This window comes from Sceloporus undulatus, chromosome 7 (assembly GCF_019175285.1).
Source record: "Sceloporus undulatus isolate JIND9_A2432 ecotype Alabama chromosome 7, SceUnd_v1.1, whole genome shotgun sequence".
NCBI classification, from domain to species: domain Eukaryota; kingdom Metazoa; phylum Chordata; class Lepidosauria; order Squamata; family Phrynosomatidae; genus Sceloporus; species Sceloporus undulatus.
The window spans coordinates 29,106,227-29,128,029 of record NC_056528.1 but is presented as its reverse complement, the minus strand read 5'-3'; the positions used below and the strand labels follow the sequence as shown (position 1 = coordinate 29,128,029).

General features: G+C 44.4%; 1 protein-coding gene across 14 annotated transcripts in view; it reads right to left on the bottom strand.

Moving 5' to 3' along the window:
- Positions 1 to 21,803, bottom strand: part of PTPRS (protein tyrosine phosphatase receptor type S) — a 227,995-nt gene that overhangs the window by 79,116 nt on the left and 127,076 nt on the right. For 8 of the 14 annotated variants that reach the window (XM_042479439.1, XM_042479438.1, XM_042479443.1 and 5 more), the window contains exons 6-7: positions 17,379 to 17,489; positions 12,560 to 12,571 (exon numbers count right to left, since the gene is read on the bottom strand). In XM_042479439.1, coding sequence (XP_042335373.1) covers positions 12,560 to 12,571; positions 17,379 to 17,489 — 123 coding nt within the window. The remainder of the gene's footprint in view (positions 1 to 12,559; positions 12,572 to 17,378; positions 17,490 to 21,803) is intronic. The other 6 variants (XM_042479441.1, XM_042479447.1, XM_042479448.1 and 3 more) reach the window with 1 other exon arrangement.

Below are 21,803 nucleotides of genomic sequence, written 5' to 3'. Positions count from 1 at the left end.
AAGGAAGAATCAGAAGTGGGTTTATTTCCAGTTCCTTCCTCTGCAATAGAGCCTCCAGCACCTGCTATTCATTGGCGGTCTCCCATCCAAGCTGGCCCTGCTTAGCTTCCAAAATTCAGTCAAGATTTGATACCTTTAGAGCATTGGTGTGCATGTATGTATGTGCCTTCAAGTTGCCTGTTGACATATGAATTAAAGAGGGTTTTCTTAGGCATGGGATCCTCAGAGAGGGTTTTGTCAGTTCCTTCCTCTGGAATAGAGCCTCCAGCAACTGTTCTTCATTGGCAGTCTTCCATCCAAGGACTAACCAGACCTGACCCTGCTTAGCTTCCAAGATCAGAGGGGATCTGGTGCCTTTAGGGTATTTAGGGGCTTATATCACTTTACAGAGTCCAATGTTTGGTCCTCCCTAGTAAGGGAAAGAGTGAGAATCTCCTAAAGGTGAGATAAGGAAAGGCAGGGTGGGTAGGTAGATAAGGAGAGGGGTCTTGTTCCCTGGAGGTGGCCAATATTCAGCCCCAAAATTGAGAAAAGGGCGCTAATCTGGACAGATGGGTCACAGTCCTCTCTTTTGCCCCGCCGCAAAAAGAACGAGAAGATGCGGCGGCGACAAGAGGGGAGCGCGGTTGGAAAGTGGAAGGGGACAAAAAGAAGGAAGAACAGAAAGATGAGAAACTCTAATCAAATTTTTGTGGTTTTCGGGTATATCAACCCTAACGAAGCCTCTTGGAAAGATCTGACATGATTCCATCGATAGATGCAGCTCTCAGAAATCACAAACATCATGCAAGAAGAGAGGAGGAAAACAAGAGAAAAGAAAGAGAGAGGAGAGGGAGGCAGGAAGGAAGGAAGGAAGCAAGGAAGGAAGAGAGGCGGAAAAGACAAGAGAGAAAAAGAGAAAGAGAGGAGGGAGAGACAGGAGGAGAGGAGAGAAATGTAGAGCACTGGAACTTGTTACGTGGGCCGCTAGCAAAGGCCCACGAGGGAAAAGGAGGGAGGAAGAAAAGAAGGAGAAAGAGAGAGAGAGAGAGAGAGAGACAGAGAGGGATTAGGGATAAGGGGAAACCCACTGTTAAAAAATGCTGCATACTCTTTTAATTTTTCTTTTTTTTTCTAGCCGATGTGAACCAATGTAGTAGCCTAGCATTGGCACATCCCAGCCCTGGCAGAAGAACCATAACAATAAATAGAAATATAATAAAAAACAGAATCAATAAGAATTAAAAAGGAGAAGGGGAGGGCATGGGGAGGGGAAACCAAGGACATGGACCATGAAGTGGAAAAGAGGGCTATGAAAATATAAGAGGAAGAGGAGGAGGGGGGGAAACGGAAAAGAAAAGAAGAACCAGGGATGTTGTGTTTGTCTCCCGAGGAAAAGAGACGCGATTTAGTTTCTGGATCTTACACAGGAGGGGGATATGAAGACAGATTGGGCACTGTTCCACATGGATCCATTTTATTTTTTAAAAATGAAGAGGTATTTCGGCATTTCTGCCCCACTAAGGGCAGAAAGAGTGCCTATGCAAGAGCCCAACTTGATGTGGTCTGCCGTCAAGTCATTTCCGACTTATGGCAACCCTAAGACATGGCGTTTTCTTGACATTATTTCTTCAGAGGGGGTTTGGCTTGAGGCTGAAAGTGTGTGACTTGCCCAAGGTCACCCTGGGGTTTCCCTGGCCGAGCTGGGATTCGAACCCTGGTTTCCCGAGCCACAGTCCAACGCTAAGATCACTCCGAATGAGCCACAAAGGGATCCAATTACGAGTGAAATTTCCCCCTTGCGGCTACCGAGAGGCTCAATTTTGCATTTGCATGTGAATTTGGTAAGATGCGTAAGGCATCACCTTCTCACCTTACAGAATGTGTAAATCTCAGCCTAACTCAGCCGAGGCTTTCTAATATCCTCATGTTTTGCAGAGAAAGGATTTCAGGCTCACTCTGAATCCGTAGCTTTGCAAGAAATTTCCGGGCAGCCAGTTTTGCATGAACTGACCGTCTCCCTCTTGGCCTCGCTCAGGATTTTTCCTATTTTGTTTTCCCAGAATCTTTGCAAAATTAGCTTTTGGGACTCACTTTGGATAACAGAACAGAATATTGCCTACAAAGGGGAAAATGTGGGGGTCCTAGTGATAAAAGCACAAGTTTTACAGATTCAATCCCAAGCATCGCTGTGTTAACCTTCAAAAGGATCCCCTATCTAAAACCCCTGAAAAACTGCAGGCAAGCAAGGTAAATACAGTTGCCCTTTCTAACTCGCGGATCTGAGATCCGTGACCTTGATTATCTGCGGAGGGGCGACTTCTGTTATTTCCAGTGGGGCATGCCCATGTGGTGCATTTTTGGGCACGTGCCCCATTCAAGCCTATGGGGCTTCAATATGCGCGAGCCTCAGGTTTCATGGGGTGGTGGTGGTGGTGGTCCGAAATGGATGCCCTGAAAAAATGGAGGGCCAACTGTATTCGTCTAGACCAGTGGTTCCCAACCTTCCTAATGTCACGACCCTTTAATACAGTTCCTCATGTTGTGGTGACCCAAACACATGAAATTATTTTCGTTGTTACTTCATAACTGTAATTAAATAGGTGTTCTCCAATGGTCTTAGGCGACCCCCATGAAAGGGTCATTCGACCCCCAAAGGGGTCCGGAACCACAGGTTAGGAACCACTGATCTAGACCATGGTGGAGCAAACATGCAACCCCAGGGCTGTTTTTATGGCCCCTAGGGCCTTCAGGGATGATTTTAATTTTTGCAAAAGGTTAGTTTGCTTTGAGACATCCCAAAATAATCTTGGAGTTATGTGTGTGAAGGACATTTCCACCACATTTGGAGGGGGAACCAAAATTGCAATTTTGCAAACTTTTGCAAAAACTGCACTCTCCCTATCCAGAGATTCTTTATCCATGGATTCAGCTATCCAGGGCCTTGGAAAATATTCCAATTTTGCTATTTTATCGAAGGGATGCCATTTTACTATGCCACTGTATTTAATGGGACTTCAGCATCCACATATTTTAGTATCAATGGAGGATCCTGAAACCAAACCCCAGCGGATAACAAGGACCCGCTGTAATATGTTTGCCTCAAAATGTTCCCAAATGCTCTCCAGAAAGGACCCCAAATATGCATCCTGAGGGCATTTGTTGGTATTTCTAGGCAAAGATTTAGTTCTTTTTGCAGGAACAGGTTGGGCGGTATGGTGTGTCCCTTTACAAGGTCTTCAGGAGGGCAAATGCACCCACCAGCCTTCCATTCCTGATCCAGATGTACCATTGGTTTGACTTAGAATAAGGCAGATTTCTATATTCCTGGGTTCCAATTTAAATCACCCTTTCATTCCAAACCATGAGGACTAGAACCTTACTTCATCTTTTAGCAGAAAGGCTGCAGCACAGCACTTGAGTGCTTACTTTGCTTAGAAGATACCAGGTTCAACTCCAACCATCTCCAGCTAGAGCTGAGAAAAATCCCTGTTATCAAGTTACGGAGAGCTATTGCCAGTCATTGCAGACTACACCTAACAAACTGAAAAACTAAGCTTTGTTGTGTGTGTCATGCCACCTTATTAAAGGGCTCAGTCCTTAAATCTGGAAACAACCCTTGAAGATATCTATGCATCCACCTGGGTGTGTTTATGTGAGCAGTACAGGGGCAGAAACTTAGCATCTTCCAGAGACTTTTCTCCTTTGCACGCATTTGCAATGCAACCCAATTTCAATTGCAGGGAGTGTTTCGAAAAGAACTACCCTCCCTCCCCCCCCCCCAAAAAAAAAGGAGGCCGGAAGAGCGTCGGCCCGAAACAAAATGGAGGGACCTTGGAGAACAAAAAGATCAGTTGAAGGCATGCAAAGGAGTTGGGAGTTTTTTTTAAAAAGGGATAGAAGGAATGAAAATTCTTGAAAGGGACCAGGGATGAAGTTTTTGGGAAGGGGCAGAAGTAATGGAGGGGGAAAGGTTGAGGTAGAAATGTTCAGCTGAATGGGCAAGATCCGTTCAGCCGGGATTTTAAAATGGCAAACCAAAGGGCAGGGAGGAATGCAATGCAAACACTCAAGTTGTCCTTGGAACAGAAGAAGACAGAAAACAGGAATGGAATTTAGCACTTGAGGACAGGGATGGGGGAGAATGAGAGGAGAGAAAGGAGGAGGAAAGGAGGAAGGAGAGAACAAACCAGAATGAAACAATAGAACAAATGGGAATAGGGATGTGAATCGAAGTCTGAAGGGAACTCCAGTTTCTGTTATCAGCTGGGATGGGTTGGGTTGGATAGGGGCTGAACATAGCAAATCCACCGTTTGTTGTTGTAGTGTGCCTTCAAGTCATTTCCAACTTACGGCAACCCTAAGGCAAACCCACCGTGGGGGTATTCTTGGTACGTTTCTTCAGAGGGGGCTTGCCATTGTCATCCTCTGAGGTTTGGGAAAGCCTCTTCTCTGACTTTCACTGCATTGTTTAATTTTACAGGCATCCCTCCGCATTTGCGGTGTTGACTTTTGCGGATTTTAATTATTCACAAAGTTCATTACTATGGGGCTATACAGGTGGTCCAAAAGGGGCGGTCTGCAGCCGCTCCTTTACTGGTTGGATTGGGGCCACAGAAATCTCACACTGTGGCCCCGAGCTGACTTCCGGAGAGCGCAAAAAGGAGCCGCAAAAAGCAGCTCCTTTTTTCACCCACCAAGGGGTGCCATAGCCGCAGTAGTGCAGCTTTATGACACCCCTTTGATGTTGCATCATGTGGATGCAGCACTGGAGGGGTGTCATGATGGCACATGCTACTGCGGCTATGGCACCCCTTGGTGTGGACCGGTGCATGACAAAATGGTGCCCTGGGGGCGAGGTTAGAACGTCCAAAGTATGGACACTGTGCCCTAACTCTGCCCACAAAGTGCTGGTCTGTATCGGACCAAATTCTCTAGGAATCTCTCAGTCCTTCAGTGTGACTCTTCTGGAATTTGACTATAGAGTAATGCTGGAAGATCTAGAGATTCCTAGAGAGAACACTTCTCTAGGCATTTATAGGTCCACCAGCACAAATCTATGGTCAAATTCTAACAGACGTTAACTAGAGAGTTGCACCAGACATTCCTAAAGAGATTGGCAAAAAATTGGTGGTTTCTTATTTGCGGTTTTCCCACTTTCACGGGGATCCTGAGCCTTTAATCCTAGGGAATGAGGGGGGCCCCACTGTACTTACAAATGTGTGCTGGAAGTATCTGGCTGGGGTAACAGGGAAGAAGAGGAGGGAAGGAGGCGCAAGCTTTTTACAGACCTGGTTGCAGAAGAATGTTGGATCCAGGTTTAGTGGCCATGCGCGACGCCACCTTCTGCCCTCACCCGGCAATCCCAGATTTCAGCTGGAAAGAAAATTCTGTGGACCGATGGATTCCATCTCCTCCCCACTGATTTTGCTTTATAGTATTTGCCCACAGGAATGGGGAAAAAAGGAACAATTTTCAGGGGATCAGGGAAGTTGTAGGAGCTGGGAGGGCAACTCTGGGGTAGCAGGAGGGCAAAACAAACATGTGGAGGACTAGGCGGTCGCTTCAAACCTCGATTCACAAGGGACAGCAAGTCAAAAGGGAAAAGGGGAGAGAGACTACGGGGGAGTAGAGGGGACCGTGAGGTGAAATTAAAAACAAAGAAAGTGAAATCAACACCAATGTAGTCAAAGAGAAGTCAATTGTTAAAAGTGAAAACGTAAGGGAGGGGGGAAGGGTGGGGAGAGAATCAATTTATTGTGTTTATTTTTAAAATAATACAACTGAAATAAATAGATAAATAATAGTAATAATAATAGTAATAAAAGTGAAGTGACCGGTTGAAAGCACCAAACAAACAAAAAAACTGAAACCAAAATGGTGTTAAGAAACATTTTGACACCCGGCAAGCCGCTGCTCCGAATGAGGTGAGAAGGCGGACATTATTGGCATTTTGGCGAGACAGGAGTCCATTCCGTCTTACTCCAAAATGAGGAGGGTCGGGTGAAGGTGGGGGGAAAGGGGGAGCCAAAATAATGTGCAGCCTCATTATATTTGTAGTGAAGATTAGATTACACCTGTCCGCTTCAAATCAATGACTGTCGACCATCTCTTTTTTCCTCTCGCTCGATTTGGATCTACCGCTATCTCGGATCGGGGTGGATTTGGGCATCTTTTATTATTCCCCTTTTACCTCTGTCCGCTCTTTGGACAAAGGCTTCTCCTCTTCCTCACTTCCTCCGCTTCTCAAAGCCTTGATGGCCGGCAACTGAATTTAAGAAATTAAGATAACTGTACCCCTTTTCTGTCATTTTAACATGCCCATGGATGGGAATGTTAAGCTAGCTAATATTTTTTCCCCATTTGGTGCATGTATTTTTAAAAAGTAATTAAAACTATTCTGCTAGATTGTTTTAAATGCCGACTGGATTCCCAGTGGACCGTTGCACCGATCTGTAATTTTAGATACAGGATGGCGTTGGGTGGGTGGGTGGGTGGAAATACGTTTTTTCTTTCAAATGAATGTGACGAGGTGTAATCTAAAATTTTTCCCTTCTAAAAACAAAGAGAATAGCAATGCAAAAAAAGGCATATTACGACATAAGCAGGCAGAACTTTTTCAAAACCACGATAGCACAGTGTTCCTGCAGAGCACCCTTTCAAATAATTTGGCCAGACCCAGGTCACGCTTCCCTGCGACGCTTGAGAAATCCTTCTGCAGAAACAGAGTGTTAATTTCACAGGATTTTTTAAAATTTGATTGGATTTGATTTGGATTTTTTTTTTTAAAAGGGCGAACTTCAAAGCGGAAGACTAACCGAAACAGCAGAGGGCATCCACTTAACCCTGGAACAATATTCCCCCTCCCTCTCTCTCAATGGAAGGGTAGAGATGATATAATAGAATTTCAAAATGTTTCTGTTATAGGTTTGCCCTCTGTCTCCGTCTCTCTCCCCAAGTTCCAGAGCTCAGTGCAAGGGGAAGAAAAGATATATAAAGAGGGGATCTGGAAAGGTTTTCCTTGTGTGGAATGATCTACCCCTTGCTGAATTCTCCCATCGCTGGTGCACAAACTGGGGAAATTGATATAACATTTTCTCTCGCCCTGAGGTTGCAATGCGAAATGCAAAGAATCCCACCTGCGATCCACCAAAGCATTGGAAAAACCAAGGGAGAGAAGGAGGAGGGACAAAATGGTGGGGGGGTGGTGGGGGGGGGGGGGGGTGCATGTGCCTTCAAGTTGCATGTTGACATGGCCAAAAAAAGACTCATAGAGTTGGAAGGAACCATAAGTATCATCTGCATATGTGCCTTCCAGTTGCCTGTTGACTTATGGCCAAAAAAGAATCATAGAGTTGGAAGGGATCGTAAGTGTCAACTATGTTTGTGCCTTCAAGTCATCTGTTGACTTATGGCCAAAAAAGAGTCATAGAGTTAAGTGTCATCTGCCTATGTGCCATCATGTTGTCTATTGACTTATGGCAAAAAAAGAATCATAGAGTTGGAAGGGACCATAAGTGTCAACTGCATATGTGCCTTCAAGTCATCTGTTGACTTATGGTCAAAAAAGAGTCATAGAATTACAAGGGATGTAAGTGTCACCTGGATATGTGCTTTCAAGTTGCCTGTTGACTTATGGCGAGCCCATGAATTTCATAGGGTTTTCTTAAGCAAGGAAGACTGCCTATGCCTATGACCTACAGCACCTGGTATTCATTGACAGTCTCCCCTCCAAGCACTAATCTGGGCTGCCCCTGTTTCGCTTCTAAGATCAAACAGGATCTGGTGCTTTTAGGGAACTTAGGCCCACAAAATGGAGTCTTGGCCTCAAAAGAAACCAGTAGTTCCTTCTGCAAGGCATTCGTTCCCATAGGTAGGGCAGACCTCTGTTTTGGAAAGGTAGTGCTAAAATTTCCTGCTACCAGGGGTCATATCCTCCACCTTAGCTCACCTATGGTGGTGCCCCAGAGCACTGTGGGGCATTCTCATGCTCCCATGCCATGGATGACCAGTGTTGGAATGAACGGTCTTCCCCACTGACACAGGTTGGAGATGTTGCTGGACTACAATGCTCTGTCATGCTACATGCAGTGAGAAGTTGGGGCAAATTATGGGGGATAAAAATGACCAGGTCTGCACCGTGAAGGGGTAGTTTGGGTGATTTTGCTGAATGCTTGCCTACTTTTCTAGATGCAGATCATAAAAGCAAGGTTTGTTGGATCAGGCTTTCTAACAGATAACTGCAAGGAGGGTGGGGAAAGGAGCTCACCCAACCCACCAGTTTGTTCCTAGGTCTGAGAATCAAAAGGATAACCCCATCCAAGATGGAGCTGAAGGCAAGGCTGCCATTTCCTACCCTCCTAAAATGGAGACATATGTGCACAAGCAACATCCAAGCAGGGTCAAGATGGTAACGGTTCTTAGAGAGGGCTATCACCTGAGCTTAGAGAGGCTGCAGCAGTTTGTTTTTGCCTGAGCCTGCTGGGAACGACAAGCTTCTGCCCTTCCATTTCCCTCCTCTCTTCTCCCTCCTGCTGACTTTGCATTTTAAACCTGGTTTGCAGCAATCGAACTAAGTTGAGGACAAAGGTGGGAGGAAGGGAGAGAAACAGGGACATTTTAAAAGCAGCCGGAAAAGTGGGATGGTAGAGGATTAATTGGGATTGTCCCGGCTGCATTAAAATAGTTAGAAGGAGCTACTTTTGTACTTTGAACTGAATTCGCACCATTTGAAGTAAGCTGAGGACAAAGGTGGGTTGAGCAGAGAGAACGGGAACATTTGAAAACCCAACTGGGAAAGTGGGATGGCAGAGGGTTAATTGTCCCTGTCCAATCGGCTATGCAATCTTTACATAACGGCCCTTTTTGATAAGCTTTCTATCGATTACTTTGGTTCTGAATGTGGCAACAAAGGATCAGAAAAGGGGGAGCTATATAGAGCAATTTGTTGTTTATTAAATGGTACATCCTCGGACTTTAACAAGCAAGGAGGAGAATGCAGGAGAGGATGGGATGCATTTGTGTGTGTGTAAATACCCGCAACCTGGTGTCTGAGCATGGAAACCTCTCCATCTTAAGAGAAAGACAGACAGAGAGAGAGAAAGGAGGAGAGAGAAAGGAAGGAAAGAAAGAAGGAAGGAAAGAGAAGGAGAGAGAGAGAGAGAGAATAATTATGATAATGAGACAGATAACTATCAAAAGTTGCACTGGATTTCTCAAATGAATAAATAAACAAATGAAATTTTAAAATCACACAGCTTTAATGCCTGTATTTCAGGAACACAGCCCTCTAAGTCGATAACCCCAGAGCTTTGTCCAAGGAAACAGGATTTATATATGAAAAGAGAAAGGAGGAACGGGATTATGGAAATCCTGGAAGTCTAACTTTTAAGAGGCAAAATCATAACCAATTCAAGCTGCTTCGAGTAAGGGAAGAAGGTTGTGGTTATTATTCTGTTGTTGTATGCCTTCAAGTCATTTCTGACTTAGGGCAACCCTAAATTGCCCTCTCATGGGGTTTTCTGGGGTCATGCGTAGAGTTGAACTCTGATCTCCAGAGTCCTAGCCCTACAGCCAAACCACTACACCATTCCGGCTCACTGTTGTTGTTGTTGTTGTTGTTACGAAAATCAGTAATGTTGGGTATATTTGCCGGACTAGATTCTTGGTTTTTCTTCATCTAATGCCTGCCACTTTTGCCATAAGGCAGTCATGGCGAGGCAGCCGATGCTCCACACCTGCGTCTTCGAATTTTGTGGATTTGACTATATTCGCAGACCTGATTAATATGTTCTCTCTACGAACCCCTAGGCCCTCCGAATCTGGTGGAGGTTAACCATACAGTCGCACTGGAGGACCTAGAGATCCCTAAAAAAACATTTATGTGGACCATAGAGTTGTCCTGGAGGACCTATAAATTCCTAGAGAGGTTTAAAAAATAGCGTTTTTAAAAATGGCTTTTCCCCAGTTTTCACGGTAGTCTTCTGCCCTTAACCCCATCAATTTTGGAGGGTCCAGCGTATAGTACATTTGCCCCATTTTCAACAGCCTAGTCAGTTTATTCTCCCAACTGATCGACAGAATGGGGGAAGCGAAGCTAAGAAAGATGGCCTCGGTGGTTTAAGTCCATGCTTTGCATTGTGTGCCTGGGAAAGCACTCTGCAAATGCTCAGAGGCTAGGACATTGAGACCGAAACCCCCAAGACGTTGTGTCGCTTTCACCCCTGAAATCAAACCCAGGGCGAACTCAGGAGGGAGTCTGCGGTTAATTTCGTTTCCCCCGCACCTCAAGGAAAAATTCGTGACTAAAACATGGACGTCAACAACCACATCGAGTCCATTTATGTTATATGCGCACGAGGAGCTTTTTGTACCCATGCGGCGGTACTCCTTTTTACGGCAAGATGCGGGTCACCATCTCTTCTTGCCCTGTTAAACGGGATTTCGTGTACATAAAAAGTTGTTAACTTAAACGGCATTTTTAAAAGAAATATATTCTAATTGGAGGTTGAGCTATAATATGGGAGAGAAGCCAGGAGAAAACATTCAGCCCAACTGCGGCGATTTGAAAATGGCCACCCTTGTGTGGCGGCCATTTTGTCCGGTGTGGGATTTCACCTCAGACAATTGAGATCCCCAAATTTTCTCCTCAGCAGGCTATTAAAGGGAAACTAGTTGAGGATTAAAAATAAGACACCGTTATCCGCATTTCGATGTACTCGCTTGTGGGAAATGTAAGGCGCTACATTTAGGCACAAAAATTGAAATGCACAGGTACAGGATGAGCAGATGTGGCTCGCGAAGGTTTAGAAAGATTTGGCGTTCAATGGTTGCATCTATCCTGAGGAATTAATGCAATTTGATACTGCTTTACAGGGATGTAGCCAAGGGGGGGGGGGCTTGGGGGCTGGACCCCCCCTCCATTAGAAAAAAGAATGGTGTGTGCTGCTGCGCCGCCACACCCAAGCCCCATTATAATGGTGGCACTTAGTCTGGACCCCCTCTTCCTAAAATCCTAGCTATGTCTCTGCGCTTTATCTGCCATGGCTTCATACCATGGGATCTGTAGTTTGCGGGGATATTCAGCATTCTCTGCCAGAGTGCCGTGGTGCCACAACGGGCTACAAATCCCAGGACTCCATTCCAGTTAAAGCGGCGTCAAACTCCTTTATTTCTGTGTTGCGGCTGAGGCCTACTATGGCAGTTAGGCACGAAAACTGCCATTTTAAAATGGTAATCATGGAGAAAAGCAAAACCCTCGCAGCGTTCGATTAGAGAGTTGGCCATTCTGGATTAATTAAAACCGATCGAAAGGTTATACTCTTTTGTGCGCCCATTTTGAATGCATGTTTATGGGTGGTTAAATCTACTTTATCGACGGCAAGCAGGAGACGGCAAGGAAGCCGTCATTCTTAGGAAATTAACTCTTACTTCTTGCAGCAAATGTTGGATTCAAGGATCCATATTAGATTTATTTAGGTATAAATTGACCTCCGGCTACTCAAAATGTGTCTCTCATTAACCTCCCTCGCCCAACCCCTTCCGACAGAAATTAAAACTGTGTGATTTCATTACTCTGGGTTGGAAATACTTTGTAAAGTTCATCGGACGGGTGAGGAAAAAAGGAGGTAGATTCGGAGATGGGTAAGGAAGCAGGAACACTGGCTTTTGTCCACAATGCATTTGGAATAAAGAAATTACAGCACAGCATAACCGACCGAAACCAACGAAGAAGACGGGGAAAGAGGAGATAAATAAAAGAGAGAGAGAGAGAGAGAAAGAGAAAGAAAAATCCAGAAAAATAAAAATCATCATTAAAAAAAATATTGAAATTGAATACTTAACCAAAACAAAAAGGGTGGGAAAAACTTAACAAAACGGAACCGTTCTTTGAAAATCATATGTATATAGATATATAGATATATATACACACAGACAGAGAGACGTTTAAGAAAACGGTGGGGGGGGAAATGAAATATTCCAAAACAAATCATATATGTGTAAAAAAGAAAAAGATCTTCCTGCAACGAAAGGAAACGAAATGGAAAATTATAGTAATATAAAAAGAGGACTATCGCATGCAAAGACTGGCGATCGCATTCTTCCATCATGCATCAGGCCGAAATGTCCATACGGCAAGGTAACCATGACGACAGAAAAAAGTGCACATAACGCAGCAACGTTACCAACGGATGCAGAAAAAAGACGCCCACAATGCAACTCAACTCATCGCCGACGAGACCCGAGAACGAGCGGGTCTCGCTCGCCATCTTTGCTCGATATATAGATAATATATAGATAGATCGCATTTCTCGCTTTTTCTTTCTTTCTCTCTCTCTCTTTTTCTTTTTTTTTTTAAATTAAAAATTAAATTTCATCTATTTTTTCCGCTCCCTTTTTTTTTAATGAAAAAGATATATATAGAGATATCTAGATATAGATATATATATAAATATTTCTCTCTCTTATTTTTTTAAATTTAATTTAATTTTTTAAATTTTTATTATTATTATTTATTATTTTTAAGAAATGTAAAAATGTGGGTATAAAGAAAGTAAAAAAGAAAAAAAACCACACCAACCTTCTCGAAGCTCTGAGGGATGTTAAGGGGATTTGATGCAGAACACAATGACATGAGGAGAAGAGAGAAAATAGGGGAAACACAGAGAGAGTAAAAAAAGGCCTTCACAGCTAGCAACCGCAAATCGAATTGCTTTCTCGTTTTCTCTTTTCTTTTCTTTTTTTCTCCGCCTTTAACTTTTCTTTTCTTTAGAAAAGGCTTTTAAAAAAGTATATCCGAATGTCCCTCCCTTGTTTTGAGCCCCACTCATTCTTGCCCATCGGGGATACCAAGGAGCAGATATATTGATACAGGGATCTGCATTACGGGGGGGAACACCTTATTTAAATTTAACGTCCCGTAAATTTAGCATCCCCCCCACCGCCCCGATAACTCAGGGGATCCGCAGCTCCGTTCGGCAACCCGGTGGCTTGCATCGAAACCTGCCGAGCCTCCTGGCGGCTCAAGGAAAGAAAGATTAGCACGCCCAACACTGTACCCCCCAATGATGGAAACTGGTTCTTTCACCCCCTTCCTCCCGCTTCCCTCGTAGGCATCCTCTTCGGCAGCATTTCCAATGCAAAAAGACTCCGAGACCTCGCAAGGCATGTCCCGCATGGGGATCTCGCCTGGAATCGGACACATGGATTTGACATGTTTCCGATTCCCGCGACTGACAATATGGTGGCCGGCTCCTGTTCCGAATCCGTATTTTGCAATGCACTGGGTGCAAACATTGGACACATGGATTTTACATGTTTCCGATTCCTGCAACTGGCAATATGGAGGATGTTCTTTGCTCCTGTTCTGAATTCTGGGTGAAGTGGGTGAAAACATTGACATCTCCTCCAACCATTGCCAATGGGAAAATGGTTGCCCAAACTCCAACCCAAGTCCTGGATCTTCTGTTTTCTTTTTTTGTTTTGGGTCTGGAGGTTGTTTTTGATCACCCCGGCTTTAGCACGGGGAAAATTCACCCAGCAACCCATGTGGACATGCCTTAGAAACCATCCAACCCTGGTCACCTCCCATCTCATCCAAATGCTCTCAGGAAGGAGCGGAAAATACAGACCCTCACTCTCTCCTCGCAGTGTAAAAAACCAAAACCAAAATAATAAAAGGAGGAGAAACATCTTATGCGTCCTACTCGCCCCTGATATCCTTTAGGAATCCAGATCATGGGATGATTTGAAAAACGGCAAGCTTGCTCAAGACTCAGCAACAACCAAAGGGGTGTGGGATTGTGCATAGATTCATCACCCCAATCTCACACATCACCCCCACCACCATATTGCCCCCCCAAAAGGACTACATTCAGCCCTTTCCCTTACTTTCCTCTTGGAGAATATTGACACAAAAGAAAAACAGACATTATTAAAGACAGCGTGAAAGGCAGCCAGCCAGTCAAGCGAACTCCCATGGCATTCGCCATCAACTCCTATGCCACCAGAGATACCAGTTCCCAGTTGCATCTAGCATAGTAGTCCCAGTTTTGGACTCACACTGAAGTCTCCACAAACACTGATGTATATATATGTAACTTTTGGAAGCAGATATCCAACTGGTTCCTGAAACAGCTGGAACAATCTACATGCGGCAATATATCATTTCTGTTCGTCACATGAGTTTGGGACAGCTTAATTTTTCATGTTCATGAATCACACTTGAGGTTGCTGCTCTAATACCATGTAATGCTTGTTTTGTGCCACTAGGTGCCACTATGGCACAGCACTGAATCAGCACAAGCATTAATTCTCTCAAGAGAACAGGAGGTCTATCAAGATTTCTGGAAAGACTCTTATTTTACTGTTCATTATAGCTGAGCAGGCCAAACCATTCCAACTTTATGGGAATAGAATGAATGCAATTTACATAAAGCAAGCAATTACGTTGAATTCATTTACTTATTTATTTGGGGGGAAATCCTTCCTAAGAAGGAGGAACAAGTTCCAAAGCTCCAAATCATGGCAGGTTCAAACTTTCACTCCTTAAAACCCATGAAAGGGAACAAATGTGAACTCAGCCTCAAGACTTCGGAGATTTTTGTTTATCCACTGTATAGAAACAATAGGTAAAAAAAGATTTCTTTTGGCCCAAGATGAGAGGCTAATATTCTGTACTGCTGGTTGAGAACCCAGAAGCCCAGACAGACATTAATATAACAATATATAACATTTCCCCCCTCCTCTTTCTGCCGAATGGTCACAGCAACAAAACAACCACAACAAAAAGGCTTCTTTTAAATTAAATTGCTTGGATGTAAAAAATATAACAAAATAATAAATAGTTAAAAAAACAACACCCAGCAGCACCAAGTTGTGTTCCTAAAAACAGGAAAGAAATGGTAACATTGGACAATTTGTCTGTAGCAAGCCTCTATACCTGATGATTCATTGCTCTGAACATAGCGCATCTGCCATATATTGGTCCAGGCCAGAGACACAAACAACCCCAATGTCAGAGGCGAGAAAGAGATTGCATTTATCCAATATGGAGCTGGTGAAGTAGGTTTTATAGAATTTGGCCATTTGTGTGTAGCGGGGAACTATTAAAAAATGGAAATTGCCCTCCCTCCTTTTAATAAGGGGATCATATTCACACAAAACCTAGCTCATGGCATCTTGTGAAAAAGGAGATCGGGAGACTCTTTGGATTTAGTTGAAACCCCAATTCGGACACCAATTAAAGCAGTAATTCCCAAACTTTGCTCCTCCACCAGGTGTTTTGGACTTCAACTCCCATTAGTCCCAGTCACCTTGCCAACAGTCAGGAATTCTGGGAGCTGAAGTCCAAAACATCTGGAGGACCAAAGTTTGAGAATCAATGTATTCAAGGCACGTGAGTGAGTCAATCCACTTGTCTTGGTCTAGGACATTTGGAAAGGTGACAGATGATCCTTTCAGACTATTCTCTCGTGAAGCCTGTTCAGCCCTTGGTTACTTTTTGGGGTGCTGTCTGTGAAAATTTTGATTTGTTGACTCCTTTGTTGACCTCTTTGTATCCCAAGCAAAAGCTACACGTTTGAGATGGCACCTTCAAAGTTTTGAACTCTCACGTCGGCCTTTCTGTTGACCTGACTTGGTATGAAAAGATTTCTGGCACAATGCTGTTAGACTCAAGTCACAGGACTGCATCCTGATAGCCATTAAGAAAGGCAGGCCTCTGAATTTTGTAGCACCACAAGTCTCCTGAGGTCTTGGAGGTGGAAATCAAACCAAGAAGACCCTAAACTGTGTAGTCTGTTTTAGGATTACGGGGTATTGCGTGAATAGATGGAACCATAGCGGCATCTGTTCCAGTGCCAGTGGTTTAATCCTCCAAATGATGTGGATTTAGATCCATCCCTGACCGTTGGCCAAGTTGGCTGGGGCTTCTGGGACCTGAGGTCCAAAACAAATGAAAGACCAAAGGTTGGGAACTGTTACTCTAGATTATACCAGTTCATATCAATTCTGGAGAATTTCAATTTTGGAGCTGAAACCAATAGGACTGAATAGGGTAAATATGAACTGTGGCCATTTGGGTGTGGGCTGCAGAATACTTTTACACATTGAACATGGTTCTAGCTGCACCATTTTGAAAAAGCTCCGTTTAAATTTTGGCTGAAATAACTGTTCAGTCCTTTATACAATTACAGACAACCCAGGTTGGGAGAATACGTCCCCCTAGTCTTAGAACTGGGGTCCATTCACATTACACAATTAGAGCATGATTATTCCACTTTAACTACCATAGTTCTATCCTATGGATTCCTGGGAGGTGTGGTTTGGGGAGGCATAAAGCTCTCTGGCTGAGAACTCTAAATGCTCCTCCTTGCACTGTAAATCCCAAGGTTTCATAGGCTGGAACCATGGCAGTTTAAGTGGAATAATAGTGGTACAACTGCATAGCATTAATAGACCCAGATCATAAAGTGGCACAGATCAGGGGCCACTTCACACCACACAAATATAGCGCTATGATTCCACTTGAAGTCATGGCTGAATTCTATGGAATCCTGGGGTTTGTAGTTTGGAGAGGCTCTAGAGCAATGATTCCTCAACTCTGGACCTCCCGGTATTTTGGACTTCAGCTCCCAGAAGCTTAAGGCATCTTGACCCATGGTCTGGGATTCTGAGACCTGAAGTCCAAAACACCTGGAAGGCCAGACCTTGAGAATCACTGCTCTAGAGTAGTCTAAATGCCCTTCTCTTAATTCCAAACCCCAGCTTTCCAGAGAAAGGAGCCATGGCAGTTAAAGTGCAAACATACCAGCATAACTGCAGAGTGCAAATGGACCCCAGAAAAGAATGGGTATGGTTTGGCTTTGATACCAAATCCAGCTTTTGTCCCTTGCCTCTCGCCATCTGCGTAAGCTGGAATCTGCGTACGGCGAGGGCACATATGCTGAGGGTGGACTGTATGTCAGTTTCTTCTCCCGTGGATTCTGGCAACATTACCTGGTTATGGTGACCACGGACAACCTGAAACAGGTGGGGTGGGTACCCTGGGCTTGCCAAAGGATGCTAGGTGCCAATGTCACCCTTGAGTGTACATGCTATACCTTGATCATGCCCTGTGCCCACTTACAAGGCAATTCCTTTTGTACCATTGGTGCATGATCACACACAATTGTGTTATTCCCAACCCTAGTATGCCTGAGAGTCTTATTTCCTCCCAAAATGGCACTGTTTCCTTCCAGATTGAATCTGATGTCAACCCTTCTGGAATTTGTAGAAAGAAAAGGCAGAAAACCCAACAACATTGTAGAGGGCCACCAGAAAACCCACCAAGCGCACACAAATGCAGGCGTGTAGGAGGGTTGCATTTGCCATTTGTTGTGAGCTGCGGCGCTCCCTACCTCTCACGTATAGGTTAGCGGGTGAAGAGTAGCGCACGCCGGCGCTATTGCTGGCCACGCACTCGTATTTCCCCTGATCTGTCTCTTCGCTGCTGTCAATCTGAAGGCCACCTAGAATGGAAAGGAGAGAAGGCGAGACAGACAGAAAGAAAGAAAGGAGACGCCAAGAAATATGTTAATTCGGTGATGGCGGGCATGAAGGGAAGGATGAGCAGAGCAGGAGAGAGCGGCTCTTGTTAAGCCTTCTCCAACTTTCATGTTTTGGACTACAACTCCTACCATCTATGGGACCATGCTCACTGGGGCTGATGTGAGTTGAAGTCCGAAAGCATGAGGCAGCCCCCAAGTTGGAGAAGCCTATGCATAAAATTACTCCTCCCTTTTCCCACCTTGAAAAAGTTACACTTCTATCAATATCCAGTTCTCCTGGAGTCCTTCATTACAACAGAGCACTCAAGGCAATGAAGTGGTTTTACTGTTGGAGTAGGACTCCATGAGGATCACAATGTGAACGTTGTATCCATGGTCTCACTCACCCATGTCCCAAAAACCTATGTTCTCTCTAGGCATTTTAGGTCCTCCATTGGATTCTATGGTATGCTTCTGATGGAAATAGACCACAGAGTTGTACTGGAGGACCTAGAAATACCTAGAGAGGCATTCTGTCTAGGAATCTCTAGGTCCTCCAGTGTAAGTCTATGCTCAACCTCTCCCGGAAGTCATTCATTTCAATAGGGCTTGCTATTATCCACAGTTTCATGTTCCCACGGCAAGTGTGGGAACATATGCCCTGTGGATATTAGGGTTATACTATACATCACAATTTAACATTAGGCGCATTAGATTTGGGAAGCGAGGCACCCGCTCCCATTTGATCTTGAAAGCTAAGCAGGGTCAGTCCTGGTTAGTACTTGGGTGGAGACTGCTAAAGAATAGCAGGCACCATAAGGGACATTTCAGAGGAAGGAACTGGCAAAACCCCACCTCTGAGTCTTCCTCGCCTAAGTAAACCCCACGAAATGTAAGAGTCCCAGAAGTCGACAGGCAACATTCACACAAACATGGGGGCAGTGTACAAGAGAAATCCAAGCTAATGCAATGGCTGGGTCGCTTAAATTCTCCAAGAGCTGCCATTCTGTTGGTGGCAGAGCTCTCAGAGACCAGGCAAGCGAGACGAAAATGTTATCACCGGTGTTAATGGAGTCTCTTTGATACTTCAAGGAGCCAACTGAATTTTCTGTGCACGCAGGCCAGGAATCTATAATAGAAGCGCATGCACTTGACCTATTTCTCTCTCTCTCTCTCTGGCGGCCACCTTCACAAGAGATGCGTTCCTCAATTGGCGCATCACTCTAGTGGAGACGTACCAACCTCTAATAATCATTAGGTCTGTGCTCTTTCCTTTTTCCCCCTTCCTGTTTTTAAAAAATCCAGCACGAGTAAAGTTACATACCTGCAACGAGATCCCTGACTACCTTGGCAACCCATGGTTGCAAGGCAGGGGCTTTACCCTTTAGCTGATGAATAAAAGAATTGCTTGTGTTTTTGCCCTTTCTCTTTGCAAAGACAAATAAAACCGGGAAGGACAGTCTTTGCACCCATTTTCTCTGGGAAGAACAACCAAACGTCTACACCAGTGGTCCCCAAAACTGTACCCTTTAAGAGATTTTGGACTTCAGCTCCCAGAAGCCTCAGTCATGTTGGACAATAGTCTGGGATGCTGGGAGCTGAAGTCCAAAATCTCTTAAAAGAGCACAGTTTGGGGACCACTGGTCTATGCCTTCCCTCCATCTAATAATGTACAGAATAGTTTTTTGTGGGTTTTGGGGGCTATGTGGCCATGTGCTAGAAGAGTTTATACCTGATGTTTCGCCAGCATCTGTGACTGGCATCTTCAGTATGTGTGTGTGTGTGTGTGTGTGTGTATGTATGTGTATATATACAGTGGTACCCCGGGATACGAAATGATCGCGTTACGAAATTTCCGGGATACGAAAAAGTCAGATTGGCAAAAACTGTTTCGGGTTACGAAATATTTTTTGGGTCACGAAATTCATTTCGGCGCGAAATTCAAATGCTATAGGCTTCCAGCGCTAACGGAAAGCTATTTCGGGTTACGAAATTTTCGCGTTACGAAGGGAATGGCGGAACGAATTAATTTCGTAACCCGAGGTACCACTGTATATGTGTGTGTGTGTGTGTATATATATGTGTGTGTGTGTGTCCATCCATCCATCCATCCATCCATCCATCCATCCATCCATCCATCTATCTATCCCACTCTCTTCCATGTCAGCATTCTCTGAAGATGCCAGCCACAGATGCTGGCGAAACGTCAGGAATAAACTCTTCTAGCACATGGCCACATAGCCCCCCAAACCCACCAAAAACTATGGATGCTGGCCATGAAAGCTTTCGACTTCACAATTTACTCAATGCTAGAGCAGTATTTTTATTTTGGCTGCCTCTTAATAATAGCAAAAATGGAACCTCCATGTAAAGGGGAAAAGCTTCTCGGATCATTCAGTGCCAGAGATAAAAGGCATGCAAGGCTACTGTTGCCTCCCATTTTTGCTGGTGGGCATCCCATTGAGAAATCTAGTAGCAGTTGTTGGGAAATGTATTCTGGATTCGACAACCCGACGGCCTGATTCAGCAAAGCTTTCCCAATGTCCTTTCCCCCCTAGTTATTCCCCGTATCAGAAAATAACCAGCGTAATTTCATTACATTTCCCCACTTTGTGCCTTCCAGAGCATGGCGATGGATCAAATTAAGCACTACTGCATTTGCTGAAGGATTTCATTTTCTTTTAACAAAGAGTAAAATAAAATAACCGCAGAGAAATACATCCCAGCTCTTAGCGTCCTAAAAAGAGCTCCGTTTTGAAACTGGTATCGTATATTGCAAACATGTACTAGGAAACCTTTCCTCCCCGACTTTGGTCCGAAAGAGAGAAAGGCCCAATGGTGAGATATAAAGAATTATATACAAATTGAAAATAAAAAGACAAATATAAAGAAATAAAGCAGAAGGTGGGATGGGGAGACACAGGTAACGGAGGGGTGGGCTGGGGCAAAAAACCCACAACGGAGAAAACACTGACAAAATAACCTCTAGATTCAAAACTGCACAACTACACGGAACGAGAACTGGTTATAAGCGAGAGGTAAAACACAGCACTTAAGAACGGGGGAAAAAATCTATGCGCTCTTATGCGTGTCGGTGTGCGCGCAGGGTTTTCTTACCTCGGATTGGAGTACCTTCTGCAAGGAAAAACAAAAAGGGAAACAAACAAACAAACAAAAAAGTAGACGTGAAAAAAACGAGTGGAACAAAGAAACAAAACCAAAACCAAAAACCCCTCCCAGGAATTTTATGGATTTGCCCAGCGGGAGAAAGGAACCCCAATGCTCCAAGGAAGATTTTGGCTGGAGATCTCGCTTCTAAACCCTATTTTGGCCCTGAAGAGGAGGCAGAAATGTGGGGCTATTTCCAGATCGGTGGGTGTTTGGTGTTCCCTTCGACTAGTAGGGAGGCTGGCCAAGCAACTATGGAATTGCGTTACTGAATTCTTTTACAAAGATGACACTGTTGTTCTTGTGAATGCAGGGAAAACAGCTATGGGCCATCTCCTTTGCCTGCAGAAGGTTTGCTCCAGATCAGTGGTTCCCAACCTTCGGTCCTCCAGATGTTTTAGATTTTAGCTGCCATAATTCCTGTCTGTTGGGGGTACTGGGATCTGAAGTCCAAAACAAATGGAAGACCAAATGTTGGAAACCACTGCTCCAGACTATCTGAAAGATCAGACTATCTGAAAGACCTTATAGGAACCTGGCAGTCTTAAGATCTATGGGGGAAAGCTTTCTCTTGGTTCCATCACCATCGCAAGGTTGTTGGGTAAAGATATGGGAGAGTGCCTTTTTGGTGGCTGCTCCCACTTTCTGGAATATCCTTCCTCCCTGCTCTCCTTCGGATGGCAGGAAAAGACCTTTTTATCCAAGCCGGCTTTTAATGTGCCATTACTTCCAGGAGGGTCCTAGTGGTTTGTGGGTTGTATATTTAACTTTTGGATGCTTTTTAATGATCCCATACTGATTCTTTCAATCCGACGGTTTTAGCTGCGTTTAAAATGTTATTGTTTTCAGCCAAATCTTTTTCTCAGCCGCCTTGGGTTCCATGTTGCTCCCAGGAGGCGGCATATAAAATGAAACCAATAAATAGGTTCCAGGTTTAAGGACCCGTTTAGCCTGCAAAGGGATCTTGTAGCACCTTCGAGACTGACTGAAAGAAAGAAGTGGATAGCATGAGCTCTCACAGAGCAATGCAACTGAGGAAGTAGGCTCAAATCTGCAAAAGCTCATGCTATCTATCTATCTATCTATCTATCTATCTATCTATCTATCTATCTATCTATCTATCTATCT